We start from the raw sequence: 14,750 nt of genomic DNA on the forward strand, positions 1-14,750 counted from the left end.
CTGACTGTGGGACAGAAAACGGCATTATGGCTGCAGTTCAGTGCGCACTACGTCACCATCATGATGACCACTTCAGCGGAGAGTCCAGTCACATGTTTGGTTCATCAACGAATAACCAGCGAATTGAGTCCTGGTGGTCCATATATCGAAAAGGAAGGTAAATATAACATTTAAGTTTGCCTGATATTTAAAGGTGTAACAAATTTGAATGTTGTGCAAAAGTTGATTTATAGTCTGCCCCAGGGCAGCTGTGGCTACAACTGTAGCTGCCTCCACCAGTGTATGAATGTGAGAGTGAATGAATACTGGAATTGTAAAGTGCTTTGAGGGCCTCGAAAAGTGCTATATAAATGCAATCCATTATTATTATTATTATTATTATTATTATTATTATTATTATTTCAGTAATTCAACTTAAAAAGTAAAACTGATATTAAATACTCATTATTTGCCAAACTAGACATTTTTAGCCCATTTAGTAATTATGATGATTATGATTTTGAACTTAAGAAAACCCAACTTCAAAACCAGAATATTGTGAAAAGGTTAAATATTTTAGACTTAAAGTGCCACTCTACTATGAGCTAATTAATTCAAATCATCTGCAAAGGGTTCCTGAGCCTCTAAATGGTCTTTCTAATTTAGGACGACTCACAGGATGGACATGACTGCTGTCCTGACAGCTGTGGGGAAAAAAACACATAATTGACACCCTCCATAAAGAACACCTTAAAAGACGTTGGCTGTTCCCAGAGACTATCAAAGCACATTAATAGAAAGTTTTGTCCAATGTAAGTGTGGATGAAAGGGGTGTCACATAGTGTAGTGGCTAAGACCGCAAGGCTGCTACTGAAGCATCCTGGTCTTCCATAACACCTCAACACATCCACAGACTGATAGCATCCATACCACGCTGCATGGAGGCAGTAATTTATGCAAAAAGGACCCAAACAAATAGAACATGTTTTTCATAAGTTCTACGTCTTAATTATTAACATTATAACAAATACTTGAAATGCCTCACTTTGTATGTAATGAGTCAATATTGGTAATTTCACATTTAATTTGAATTACTAAAATAAATGAACTTTTGCACATTACTCAAATGTTTTCGATTTTTGCCTGTATGCAATCCCTTTCAATAGAAAACATTTAAACTGACTGGAGTCTATATATGATTCAGTTAAAATGAACTGTAAAGTGCCATGCGATGACATGTTGTGAAACGATGCCATGTAAACTAACTAAACTATTTCTAAACAATTTTTTTTAACAATTTCTGTAGGGCTCAGTTTTGGTTGGAGCTGTTTGCAGATCTTCGAGACGCTGGATACTTCAATGGAAGTCATGAGCATCAGTGCCTTTTGAGATTTTGCTTCACTGACATTGTTCAGAAGGATCTTGATGAATGTGTGAAGTTGTGGAACACTCATCGGATTCGTCCTTCAAGAACAGCTTCATGTCCAGGAGGCGTGCCAAATGAACTGTACTACCTACCCCACAGGTAATGGATAATAATGATCAAATAATTACTTTGTGTAAACCTATATTAATGCAATTGTCTTCCATTGACCACAGATACGGCTCCAGGGACTGTGGATTCCTGATTCAACAATCTGAACTGGACACTTTTCCTGAGTCTAGGTTGTCAGTAGTTGTATGTGGGGACTCAAACATACAGGAGTATCTGGATTTTGTAATGGAGCAAAATCATTTTCAAAAGCCAGTCTGCTGGGAGTCTGCCACTGAACTCTACATGAAGTTATTAGAAATTGCAAATTTCTAAAAAAAAAAACCCAAAAAAACCAACCTTTTTTTTTTTTTTGGTTTTTTACCAAAACCTATAGCATATGCTGTATTTTTGGACTAGGCTACATGAGTTGGCTGAAGATGCCAAAAGTTTAAGTTAGTGTTTGTAAAAGCACATTCTTACTGCAATGTCTTGCAAATTGTGATGCTTGTTTAGCTGATGGAAGTTGAGATACAGTCCTGAACATTTCGATAAATAATAAAATCAAATCTTGCACTGTATTGTGGGTTTATTACAACTTTTTAAGAGTAGAACACGGTGCACTTTTAAATGCCTTTACTTTTAGCGGCACTGTCAAACCTTTGAACAAATCAAGTCAAGCCATTGTATTTTCAATCTCCTTTGAACATATGTACCTACATTTTAGAATAAAAAAAAAACACGCTCAAATACATAACTGATTTCTGGATAAGTCCTGTATCAAAAAAACCTACAGAATTTACAATGTAATGCCAAGAAGAAGCAGCTGTAAGTGACTGGGTTATCTAATAAAATTACACCTGGTAACCCAAAATGGATTTGTGCTGTACCACTAGTATGTCCCACCTTCTCCTATTCATAACATATTTTAAAAAAATCTTGACTTAAAAACTAGAGAAACAAATCAACAGCAGGTTTGAAATACAAGGCCAGACATCCTAGAAACATCCAAATCCTGGGGAGTTTTGAATTCCAAAATCCATGTTGGATTTAAACACAGAATATGAGGTTGTCATGGGTAGTTTCAATAAGTTTAAGCATGTATTTGCCATCGGGAATAAAGAGTCATCCAGGAACTGTAGGCTTGGTAGTGGATCTAATCCAGAAGGTGGCAGTGATGTTAGCCCAGTTGCAAACATCAGAACATCGCCCACCGACACAGCAGTTTGTGATTCTGCAAAGAATTTAAAAAAAATAAAAAAAATTATATATGTATATGTGAATTCAACACATTGTCTTGTAATGAGTACTAAAAGAAATACTGGTATAAACCTTCACAGTCCAGCAGATAGTCTGACCAGTAGCCCACAGTTTGACTTTCCAGATGTCTCCTGTTACTTCCAGATGGGCTGAAGTCAGGTTTGAAAAGTCTCTCAAGTTCAAGAGCTGTGAGTTTCTTTTCCATGTGACACAGGACCGGGGAAAGCAAAGTAGGGTGTTGCTGGAGCGCACTCAGGAAATTAAGTGCTGAAAGACCCTCTTTAAATCTAAAGAATGAGGAGAACTTTGTGTCATTTACCAGTTCATAATACATGCATAAACTATGGACACACTTTGAACTTTGGAAACCTTGGAGAATGTAAAACATTTCAGTTGGAAATTATAGAATTATTGTTATGACGGTGTTGTGCATAGTCTCTTCTATAATAGTCTTACCTGTCAATTACAGATGAGTTTCGAGCAATTATATACCACCGGAGATAGTCAGACACAATGTCTTTCTTTTCCTCAACTGTGGAAACATGCCTTAGACAACCAGCCACCTGTAGCATAGTACTGTGTTTTATGACACAGTCACGCAGGACATCCACTGAACCAGCACTGTCGATCTGAAAAACCCATAAAAATGGACATACACAATGTAAGCTTACGTGTCTGATTTTCATTCCTGTTTTTTTCCCTACACAAAGAAAGAAGATTTTAATTTCATACAGATGAAGAAACTATAGTTCTATCCTGCATTCAAATCCTGCGCTGTCCTCACCTCTAGTAAAGCTTTCCCTATGTCGTCATCTGTGACTGAGGCAACTGTTGCTTTTACTGAAGTCTGGCCTGCAAGATAATGTACCAGCTCTTCTGACAGGAAATGGGGCCCTGGACCACCATGCACAACTGACACAGCTATCATCTTTCCTGCTAGGTAGTAGTCATCCTCTCTTACAGCTGTGAATGAATACAGTAAATGATAAACTCTCTCACACACACACACCTCTCTCTATCAATCGATCAGAGCCGATCGATGTCAGATCAATCGACCAGATAGACATACTAATGCTGTGTTGAAATAATCCAAAAAAAAATGAGTTGCTTCTGATAATAATTAAAAACAAATTGATTTACAAGTCCCAAAAATGTTTTTAAATTAAGTTTATCAAAGATCTGATCATTGCATACCCTTTGCATTGTAGACGAGGAATCGATGTCCTTCTGGTCCATCAAAAATGGGACGATCTTTCATGTGTTTCATTAGCAGACTCAAAAACTCTCGTTTTGGGCCACCTGCATCAAGTCCTTCTTCTAGAATGCCAGCATCATCAGTAAATTTAACCAACATGTCATTGGTTTCAGAGTATGACAACCGCCTGAAACCCCTGACTGCTCCATCCCAGACATTTGCTCTTGAGATGTTGAATCTGCTGACACTTCCATGATGAATAGCACTGGATAAGTTTGCAATGATGTCAGGTAGAGTAATGTTAACGTCTTCCCTGTAATCACAAAAATGAAAGACAGAATGCAAGACTATACAATTTAGCGTTGTTATTTGAAGTATTATTTGATATTTTACAGTGTTTTGGAATCCATCGGTGAAGCAACTTCAACCAGCTCTTCATCCTCGTCCTCAATGCAGGGGGCACACAGGTCTGCATATTTACTGTTGAGAAATTATAATTCCAACATTAGAAAAACTTGTGTTGACCCTATAACTATCTTTACCCATTTCACAAACCCAAACGTGTACTGTAGTTACAGGTTTAAAATTACGTATAAGACACAATTTTATTTACCTATAGGGACTCATGACTGGATTTGTTTCGTTTTGGTGATCAAGATCCTCTGTATCAGATATTACAATCTGAAAAACAAGAACAACAAAGATTGCATACTGTACATAAACATACATAGCATTGTATTATTTCAACAATAGCAAAAAACCTCATGCTGACATAAATTGCCCAAATACCTGACATGGCTGTATGGTAGATGAAGGTCCTGGAGCATGTCTGAAACAGAATTGGAATTAAAATGTCCAGATAAGAAGCTCATACAGTTTTATATTTTTTATGATACCAACATTATAAAAATGCTATGAAACCAATAAATATTTGTATTAGGGCGGGGCAATAAAATAACAATATGTATTGCACTATACTTTTTTCTCAATGGAAATATGAGACTATTGCAATAGAGCTATCCATCCATTTTACATGCTGCTTATTCCTCTAATCCCTCTTTTTTTTCATTGACATAAGAATAGTCAATCCTTATCAAGTTGCGCAGCAACCAATTGCTATGGGAACAGCGTCATGTCCAGTTAGGGTGACTTGTTACCTGCAGCACAGTGAAGTAGCAACACCACCCGTGGAGATGTTTGGGCACCATTTACATCTAAACAAACCATTAAAATAAATATACAAGGAGAGATTAGGAGAATTTGCTTTTATTTCTGTCATGGTCCTGGGTCGTTGACCCAGCGTTTTGTGTTTATTCTGATTTTGTATTAGTTTAGGGTTGAACCTGAAGTTTGGTGTATATTCAGCCCTACCTGTGTCTGTCCTTGGTGCTCTGTTCATGTCCCCGTGTTGTGTTGTAAATCAGTCTGTGTGTTTCCTGCTTTACTTTGAAGGCTCGTGTTCTGGATTTCCTGTTCTATTCTGACGGTCTGTGTCTGTTATTGTGTTCAGCTTGTGTCCTCCAGTCATCATGTGTATTCAGATCAGCTGTTCTTCCCTCCTGTGTGCGATTACCCGATTACCTTGTGTATGTGTGTGTGTATATAGTGGGTGTCGGTCTGTGTTCGTTGTCGGCTCGTCTGCGTTCTATGGTGTTCCGTTCCTGTCTCTCTGCCCCGCACCCCTTTTGCATGGTCTCAGGTTTGTCATTTAGTTCTCCCAGTTTAGGTTTCTTCAGTTGTTTTGTCATGCCTCACTGCCTGTTTTTGCCACTCCACCACTTGTAAATAAACACTCGAATCATCAGTCACTGCCGCATTTTGGGTCCTCCTTTTCCCCCACACCACACGGCTCACCCCGCCAGCCGTGACAATTTCTTAGCTTATTCATATGATATTGACAAAAACTGTCAATTTTATGTCTGTTCTCCTGTAAAACTTACTGTAAACTAAGATTTATTTTTAGAATCATTCTTTTTGGTTTTTAAATGTAATTGACCAAGCAATTGAGTGATATGGTGTTTGTTGTCTTTTGAAACTGGAAATCTTTATCCCTGACTTTTTATCTAGTTTTTAACATGTACCTTTTTTTAGTTATCTGAAAGGAATGTAATATGGTAATACATCTGTCTGTCTGAACGTATGACAGGAAATAAATATTTAAATCAAAACAAGCTTCTGAGGATTTCACATCTTACTTATGAGCAACGGCACATTTAATATGTACAAATCTAGCTGTTTATATTGTGATGTATATCAATATTCCCTGAAATAAAACAAAGAAATATTGTGACATATTGTATTGCCCAACTCTAATATATAGCAGAACAAGCTCTGAAATAACTTACTCCTTCTCTGCATGTTTACCATTAGGGGTACTCTGGTCTTGTGGTTTGAAAACCTAAGATGAAAAATATGCACTTTTCAAAGCTTTTAACAACTTCGTATTGCATTTAGTTCATCAAAATAATAATAATAATTTTTTTAAAGAACATACAATCACACAATGAAAATAATCCACCCATGGATGTTACAGAATTATGATCATTATAGAGAAAAAAATAGAGCACTCAGCCTGGGCCACTCACAGGCCTCTGGCATGGTGGAGGGGGAAAAAGGTACACACCAATGTGTCTGCCTGGTTGAACTCAGCTGTGCTTCTTGATGTAATCACAATCTCAGGGTCTGAGTCTGAGGTACCATCCTCTGCAATCAGAGCTGAGAAAATAAACACATTATTAGTTGTTGTATATGTAAATACATCAAAATATAAAATTAACAAACCTTGTTTGAAGTGGCTCTCTGGGCAAATGAAAAGAGAAATCCTGTTGTAGTTCTTTCCTATTTCATCTTTGTAGTCTGCCAGTCGGAATGGCCTTTCTGTCCCAGGCACATTTATCACCTCTGTGCAGTCGGGATACAAAAGGACATATGGTCCCTCCACCAAGTCCTTGTTGAATGTTATCATTTTTTCTACAGCCTGCTTCAGGAGGTCAGGGGCTGTAATTTCGGGGCTAATAAATAAGGGCAGTGTTTTCCCTCTTAGCGGTTTTAAGTCCGTTTGTTGTTTCGCCATTATTCCTATATTGATCTAGAAACAAATAATAAAAGCAAGATCACTTTAAGAATAATTGCCAAATCCTCGTTTATAAATTTACCTGTGATGGCTTACCTTGACAGGTTTACTCTGTTGCTTGAGTTTTAATTTTGCTCCACAGTTGAAGGCTTGACGCTCTTTGGATTTTGATTTTTTGTACTCCATGAACTGCTTGTATGACGGACATGTTTGTTCTGGTTGAATGAAAAACGTTTAACATCAAAACGGGGTTATAAGCACTCTCCATTACTAAACGTAGACGAGAATACAGTATAAGGAAACATAAAAAGAAACAAAAGCCAAAATGGTAAATAAACGTGCTATTTAACTGAAATAGTATAGACTGAAGAGAAAAAAAGTGAGTAATATATCAAAATTACTTTGTTCAGAATTTTTTGTATGTTTTGATGTCCCTGGGGAGTCTGATCCTTCGGCCTGGTCTGTGTCCCGCAAAAGCTCCAGAGACCGTCCACAGGAAGCACAAAAAGGGGTGAAGAGGCAGAAGCTAACGCCACAAAACGGACAAAACATTTTCCATCTATTTTTAATGCAGCGAGCACGGTCAGGGTAATGAGGAAGCGCTGTGAGGAGTGTGTTTCTCGACGTTTGTTTACATCCCGAATCACTTTTCTGAGCTAAAAATATGGAGTAAGCCTAATCGTTGTGTCACTTCCGGTATTTCAGACAATCCCTTTCCGTCAAGGATTTTTAATTTGTTGCGGGTTTATTTTAATTTGTTGTGGGGTTTTTGTAATTTGTTGTGGGCTTTTTGTATTTTGTTGTGGGGGTTTTGTAATTTGTTGTGGGCTTTTTGTAATTTGTTGTGGGCTTTTTGTAATTTGTTGTGGGCTTTTTGTAATTTGTTGTGGGCTTTTTGTATTTTGTTGTGGGCTTTTTGTAATTTGTTGTGGGCTTTTTGTAATTTGTTGTGGGCTTTTTGTAATTTGTTGTGGGCTTTTTGTATTTTGTTGTGGGCTTTTTGTAATTTGTTGTGGGCTTTTTGTAATTTGTTGTGGGCTTTTTGTAATTTGTTGTGGGCTTTTTGTATTTTGTTGTGGGGGTTTTGTAATTTGTTGTGGGCTTTTTGTATTTTGTTGTGGGCTTTTTGTAATTTGTTGTGGGCTTTTTGTATTTTGTTGTGGGGGTTTTGTAATTTGTTGTGGGCTTTTTGTAATTTGTTGTGGGCTTTTTGTAATTTGTTGTGGGCTTTTTGTAATTTGTTGTGGGCTTTTTGTATTTTGTTGTGGGGTTTTTGTAATTTGTTGTGGGCTTTTTGTAATTTGTTGTGGGCTTTTTGTATTTTGTTGTGGGGTTTTTGTAATTTGTTGTGGGCTTTTTGTATTTTGTTGTGGGCTTTTTGTATTTTGTTGTGGGCTTTTTGTAATTTGTTGTGGGGTTTTTGTAATTTGTTGCGGTTTTTTAATTTGTTGCGATTTGCACTTCCCAGCCACCGTAGTTTGCCATGCTTGGTAAGTCATGTTTTCAAAGATTGTTTCAATTATTATTATGAGCTTTTACTTCTGTGGCTCTTTGGAGTTGAGACAAAGCTGTGTGAAAGGCATTAGCCATGTTGCTCGCTGATAGCATAATATTCTGTTTTAGCTAGCTGAAAGGTATTGTTTGCGGGCAAATACCACAGCCTTGAAGAAAGCTTGCATGTGAATTTTCAGTCAACCTTTTGGTCAAATACACCTAAAACAATGTGTAGAATGTGAAATGTTGGTATAATGGTGCTACTTGAAGCCTGAAAACGATCGCCCATAAAAAAACAAAACAAAACGAGCAAACAGCAGTAGCAGGCGTCCTGACTGGGTTCTACGTTAGCATAGATCCCTCCAGAGTTTTGTGCACACGGTTTAGGTAAAAATGAAAAAGGTTGAGGTTTTACATTTAGTTCAGTATTACCTGTTGCCTGTGTCTTTGTCTTTTGGGAAAATACTTTACACAAGTAATGGCTCAAAGAGGATTCCTTTTTTTTTTTTACTGTGCTGCAATTGTTTACTGGATTATTTGTGCCATTAATTAGTGTCAACTAATTTTTATTCAATCTCCGCACAGGATATGCTTGTGAAGATGGAATATGGGGGAGAGCAGAAGTGCGTTGAAGTTCCACAAAGGGATGAATGAAGGACATGAATATTGTATTGAAGAAATAAGTGATGAGAATGCTGTTATTTGCATTTACCATGTCAGACCTTTGATAAACAAAATTCTAATGAAAGTGAGAGCATGTATACTGTTACATCTTTCAGAAAATGTTTTGAAATTGTGGTGCACAGTTCAGAATAAATATTTTTCAAAAACCATTGCATCTTTTTAGTAAATGTTTATTTCCAAAAGAAATTTCTAGAAGTTCAGAACAGTAAAATTCCCGCTTTTTAGAATGAATTAGAAGATAACTCTTACGTAGTTAAACTAAAATACTCTTTGAGAGTTAATATATAAACTCTTAACACCAAGTGTTAAATTATCAACTCCAGACAGATTTGGTGTTTAACACTAAATCAGAGTTAACGTACCAACTCTCCAAAAAGAGTTAAATTAACACTCTCTGGTGTGGACCCATATAGACACTTTAATAGTGTTGAAATCAAATCCGACAGTGTTAATTTGGACATGCTGGATTTGCTGTGTAGAAGAACGAGTTCACCTTAAATCTGAGTTTTGGATCAGTAGCTTTGGGCGTAATTTTGTGATGTTCACATGTATGCAGCCTGATATAGAATCATGCTAATAATGATTATTATTATTTTTTTATAAAGTGGGGTATATTTGATGTCCAGCGTAAAGCAAAGACATTTGAATACATTTTGTTTTTAAAAGAAGAAAGAGTTAGACGATTTTTAAAAAAAATCGTTACAAACACACTAAAATTGACCACAAAGTGATCAAAACTGCAAATTTAAAAAATAGCAGTTTTGTTCGGGTGTCTCAGAGTGAGCTCAAAACTGCCTCATAGTCTCCTTATGAATTATCCTTTCCTTTCCTGCTTCTGTTCAAATAAACGTGACAGTTGTGTTGCTTTTACGGGGAAAGCTTCCTAAAGAGTTAAACATCAAGTGCGCTCACTGCGCCGTGGTGGTGGCACTAAACCAGTCCTGGGGCTCCCAGAAGGAACTCTTAAGATTCTTTCATCTCAGTGAGGGAGGCAGTGCGTTGGACTCGGACCTGCGACAGTATCGTAAAAAGAAAGAAAGGAAAAAAAAAAGGAGCCCTTCCTCCTCACGGCTCCATTCTTTTGCCTCCATCACTTGGCGGAGTACAAGCGGCGTGTGAGCATCCTCTTCCTCCCTCCGCTGGGCACCGGCCTGCCTCTGTACACTGTGACAGCGAGGCTACTCGGTGCGGCGCAGCGCACCGGAGCGCAGCTGGAGGAGAGCAGAGGGGAGAAGCGAACAGGAGAGCAGAAGAAGGGGAGGAGGTGGAGGACGGACGGACTGCTACCCTCAGACAGGCGGGATTATACCCCACAGTATCCCGTCCCTTCAACATGCCTCGAGGGAATAAAAGACTTGCTGGGATTATCGCGCTGATCGCCTCGTTGCTGCTCGGCTCTTGTGGGACAGGTGCAGGTGAGCGGCTCCGCGCGCCTCTGGCACTGTTTAGGAGAGATGTAGAGTGGGGTGTTTTCTTGAAAGTCATCCCTGTGGTTTACTATTCCACCTGGACTCACTCAGCTGTAATGAATGAGAATAATATGTTTGGACGGTTGTAAACACGCCCGCTAATTAACCTGCCAGCTGGCAAAAAAGAAAGAAAAAGTCTTCTTCGTCTTTGTTCTCATATATTCTGCAGATTGTTAATTCACAAAAAAACCCTGAAAAGGCTATTATAAATAACTATAATAACTCATAAAACACATTACAGTTTGTTTATTTGGATTTAATTTCTTGATTATTTTTTCGAGTCATTATGGTACAAATGATTTTAAAATGAAGAAATATTTTGTGTCTGCCCTGCGAAAGCTTTAACTGATCTGACCTGTTTTTCCGGGTTTGCCAAGGAGAAGCTCAGCGCAGTAAATTTAGTGAATTAAACAGTTGACTGGATCTAATCCGACCACCACAAGGGCTTGTTGTTGACAGGGAGCGCATATCCTCTGGGGATTTACGGCTGTCAAGTTTTAAGAGATAGTGAATTCCAGTTGCCTTCTTATTTTATCATTTTTCAGCATTTGATGTTTTCTCATGAGAAGGAGAGTGGGAGAGACTGTGGGCTCGTCCTGGAGAGGCAGGGAAGCTGTGTAGGATCCTGGAGCTTCTTTAAGGTTCAGAAAAAGATCCTTAAAAAGTGATTTCATGGTGTGAGGAGATTTCTTTAAAAGAAACCACTGAACATGTCTGTATAACAGATATAGAATTTTTGTCTGCAACAAGTGTGCTACATCTCCTGTTCACTGCTGCTGTTCAGTCCATGAGTGCATATGAGCTGTTAGTTTTTGATGGGAGGAATTTAGTGAATGGTTTCAGGACCTCCACAGTTGAAGTGGTTCAGTAAGATGTCATGGCCCCCTGCTTCCCACTGTAATTACTGTAGTCTACTTCCATGATACTGTAAATAAGGGCAATCTTGTATGTGACATCTCAGATTAAAAAACAAAACAAAAGGATCAGATGGTTTTGTGCACACAACTGGCCAAAAAAAACAAAAACAAAAAACAATCAGGAGGACGACTGTAAAGATGGGCATCCACAGGCATAGCACTTTCTCAGCTGCATTGATTGTTTGGATAGATAGTGGACGTATTTATATTACTGCCTGAAAATGACCTAAATTTGGATGAAAAGACAGTGTTGGTGCAGACCCACTTTGTTCAGGTTCATGAAGCCTAACAATCGCAAAGCCAGCAATTTCACTTTGCTTCATATAGTTGATCTACAGAGTAATGTGTATTAGTGGGAGCCTTTATCATCCGTCTAACAATCTGTCGTCTGTCCATATTATGCTTCCTAAGCAATGAGCAGGTGTCAGCTCAGTAAAGAACTGCCATCTCATTCATCATGTTTCCTACAAGGAGGATGGGATGCTTCTGTCCATTCTGTAATAGTCTCTATCTGTCAATATACCCACTTTGTCACACAAGCACGCACACACTGAGCCAATTTCTCTAACGTTTCCAAAATGACAATATAACATACCCACATGACAAACTAAATGAACAGCTGTGTGATGGTGAGGAAGTGAACTGCTGAACTCGTCACTTTCCAGAACAGCTATGAGTCAGTTTATTTCCCAATGTGGACAGACAACATGTTACACAAACTAATTCTTTCTTTGGCGACCCAGTCCTTACCCTAACTAACTCCCAGCTCAAACAAAGACTTCAGCCTTGGACACAACAAGATGTTTCAGGCTGTGTGTACTTAAAGTCAAGGTATCTGTGATGACACGGAAGGTGCTGAGGTAGAGGGTTTTAGATGCCATTTAATGACCAAACAATGAGTTTGATTGAAATCGTCTTTGCTATTTGTGTGTAGCATCAATTTAGGCAGAACAGGTGATCTCAGTGCCAGCACACATAAGCCGGTGGCTGAGCTGCTATTCATCTTTAAATCCAATTAGCATAAGTCATATCAGGCATGGTATTTATGCTGCTTTAGCCTGCATACAGCTGCTGCACATCTGCAAGCTGCTTTGCAACCCACCTCCACCACAGCTGCTTCATTCCACGGTGCTTCTGACCTCATCAGCGTCATTATCTGATGGCTGCTCTGTTCTCTTTGAGCTCGCTTTGCGTGTATGCACAGAGAAGGACAGAGAGGTCCCAGAAAGAGCAAATGTGAACAAATGTAAATTGCTGAAGATGAAAATAAAAATCTTTTGACTGCTGTAGTCCTGACTGAAATACATTTTTCATCCACTAACTCACGATCACAAGCCTAACCCGAAAGATGGTGATACCTAAAGCGAAATTACAGTACAATACAGAGTCACTTTAAGGTGAGAATAATGCAGACAAATCCAATGATTTTTCATACCTAAGTTGGAAAGTAGGCCAAGAAAAGTGTTTTGTGTCGTGATTGTCAACAGCCACAGTGGAAATTAAAAGTTTTACTTTCTCGCCCAGCGCTCATCCTCTGCTAATCAATTCATGAAGAGGAGAATTTATTTTTAAGGCTCTCTTACCATTAAACGTACATTTCTAATTGGGGGTTTAATGACCATTTAAGAACATTATGCAACTGCTGCTGCTGCTAGTAACAAAACAGAGGTCACCTGCTGGATAAATATGTCATTTTAAACATTTGAGTAAATGACCAAGGCTATTATTTTTTCCCCAGCGAAGACTCTTCACCCCTTAGATCATTAGCATCATCAGCAGCACCACCATTATCATCTGTGAGAAACAATCTGGATCTCCTTCCTCCCACACACACCCTCACTGTTTGCTTTGTTTCATTTCACAATACAGGTAGACACATTTCTTTTTGCATTTTTCTCAAACTTGAAAGAAAACACAAATTTTCTTTATCTTCTTTTTGATTATTGCACCGACAGGGGCACCAAGGTAGCACAGGATGCGTTTCATCTCTCAGATGGCTGAGGGTAGATGTTTGATTATTTAAATAGCCGAGGCTGGGACGACAATGACTTTAAGGTGTTGTTATTTTCTAAGAGTGCTGGAAATTCATCTCCACCAGTCACAGCCAGACAGAGAATAAAAAAATGTGCTGGGGGAGAAGTTGATTTAAATTTGTGGCTGGCTCCCCGCTTCATATGGGAACAGCCCTGTCTCATCAGAATTTATTACTTTTCAATGAGCTGGTGGTTTGCACAGAGTGATCTAAAACCACGGAATAAAATCAATTTGATGCGAATGTGTCTCTGCAAACCATCCCTGTCCTTTATGCTTCATGAGGTTTAGAGAGCCAGTATGTGGCAAAAGAGCAAAGTAGTTAAGTATAAATTGCCCTTATTTTTATGTCATGTATTTAGCAGATGTGGAGTCATGAAGAGGTTCTGATTAAACCAAGGTTGCACAAAGGTGGCAGTACCTGGTGGTGTGAGCCTGGAGCTGTCAGTCATGAATCTAGATTTATTAATCCAGGGACAAGTAGTTAAGCCATAAAAGTGACAGAGAACTGCAGTCCATCCATCTGCCTTTGTAACCTCTGGGATTTTGTATTTGCCCAAGGCCAGCTCCCCAGCGGACGTCTGCCTGCCTAAAAACAGACCCATTCATCAAATGGGCCTGTCATTATATCAGATGACTTGTTATCGGTTCAAGAATTGGCCACATTCTGCTGAGGTCACTACTCACTGTCACTCTCTGGAGCAGCAGGAAAGCAGAAACTGTAGTCATCAGCTATTAGCAAAACCACACTGTGATTACCATCACTCTCTACAAGAAAATCTGCAGAAAAAGCTGCTAAATGGAAGATGTGATGAGATTCTTAACTGCTGTTTCAAATGAGTGTAGTCTGAACCTTTTGATCAAACATATTTTTGAAATTAAACAATAATAAATAATTAATTAAACATCCTTTTTTTTTTACTCCAGTTTTTTTTCCCTTACAGTCCTTCTTTTATATTGCAGCACTGACCAGGAAGTTTCAACCATGGTTGCTGGAAATAAACCTACCAAAAACTTATGTTTTCTGCTTTGTTGCTAAACAAAGATTTCAAGCCTACATTACATTTTAGCCACCTGGGGGCAGTGCAACCCTCATAGACTGTATATAAAAGATGGCTTTACCATCAAAGTCTGAAAACTGAAGCCACTGCAAAAGCACCTTAAAGCTGCACTCTGT

General features: G+C 38.6%; 2 protein-coding genes across 3 annotated transcripts in view; one reads left to right on the forward strand and one right to left on the reverse strand.

Moving 5' to 3' along the window:
• Positions 1 to 1,999: 1,999 nt before the first annotated feature.
• Positions 2,000 to 4,569, reverse strand: LOC146649290 (G2/M phase-specific E3 ubiquitin-protein ligase-like). Of its 2 annotated transcripts, XM_085386613.1 has the most exons (7): positions 4,519 to 4,569; positions 4,299 to 4,385; positions 3,905 to 4,218; positions 3,495 to 3,673; positions 3,167 to 3,339; positions 2,783 to 2,997; positions 2,000 to 2,684 (listed from the first exon to the last, which is right to left on the reverse strand). In XM_085386613.1, exons 1-7 carry the CDS (start codon positions 4,530 to 4,532, stop codon positions 2,449 to 2,451), a joined length of 1,218 nt encoding a protein of 405 aa, XP_085242739.1. In that variant the 5' UTR covers positions 4,533 to 4,569; the 3' UTR covers positions 2,000 to 2,448. The 2 variants fall into 2 exon arrangements, with proteins under 2 accessions (XP_085242739.1, XP_085242740.1); XM_085386614.1 differs by lacking the exons at positions 3,495 to 3,673; positions 4,299 to 4,385; positions 4,519 to 4,569 and having other exon boundaries at positions 3,905 to 3,973.
• A 5,920-nt stretch (positions 4,570 to 10,489) lies between these two features.
• LOC146649291 (contactin-associated protein-like 4) overlaps positions 10,490 to 14,750 on the forward strand; it is a 110,491-nt gene continuing 106,230 nt past the window's right edge. The window contains exon 1 of the mRNA XM_085386768.1: positions 10,490 to 10,571. Coding sequence (XP_085242894.1) covers positions 10,490 to 10,571 — 82 coding nt within the window. The remainder of the gene's footprint in view (positions 10,572 to 14,750) is intronic.

This window comes from Rhamphochromis longiceps, linkage group LG17, assembly GCF_057381845.1.
Source record: "Rhamphochromis longiceps isolate RC_006_pf linkage group LG17, R_longiceps_female_GT1.1, whole genome shotgun sequence".
Taxonomy (NCBI): domain Eukaryota; kingdom Metazoa; phylum Chordata; class Actinopteri; order Cichliformes; family Cichlidae; genus Rhamphochromis; species Rhamphochromis longiceps.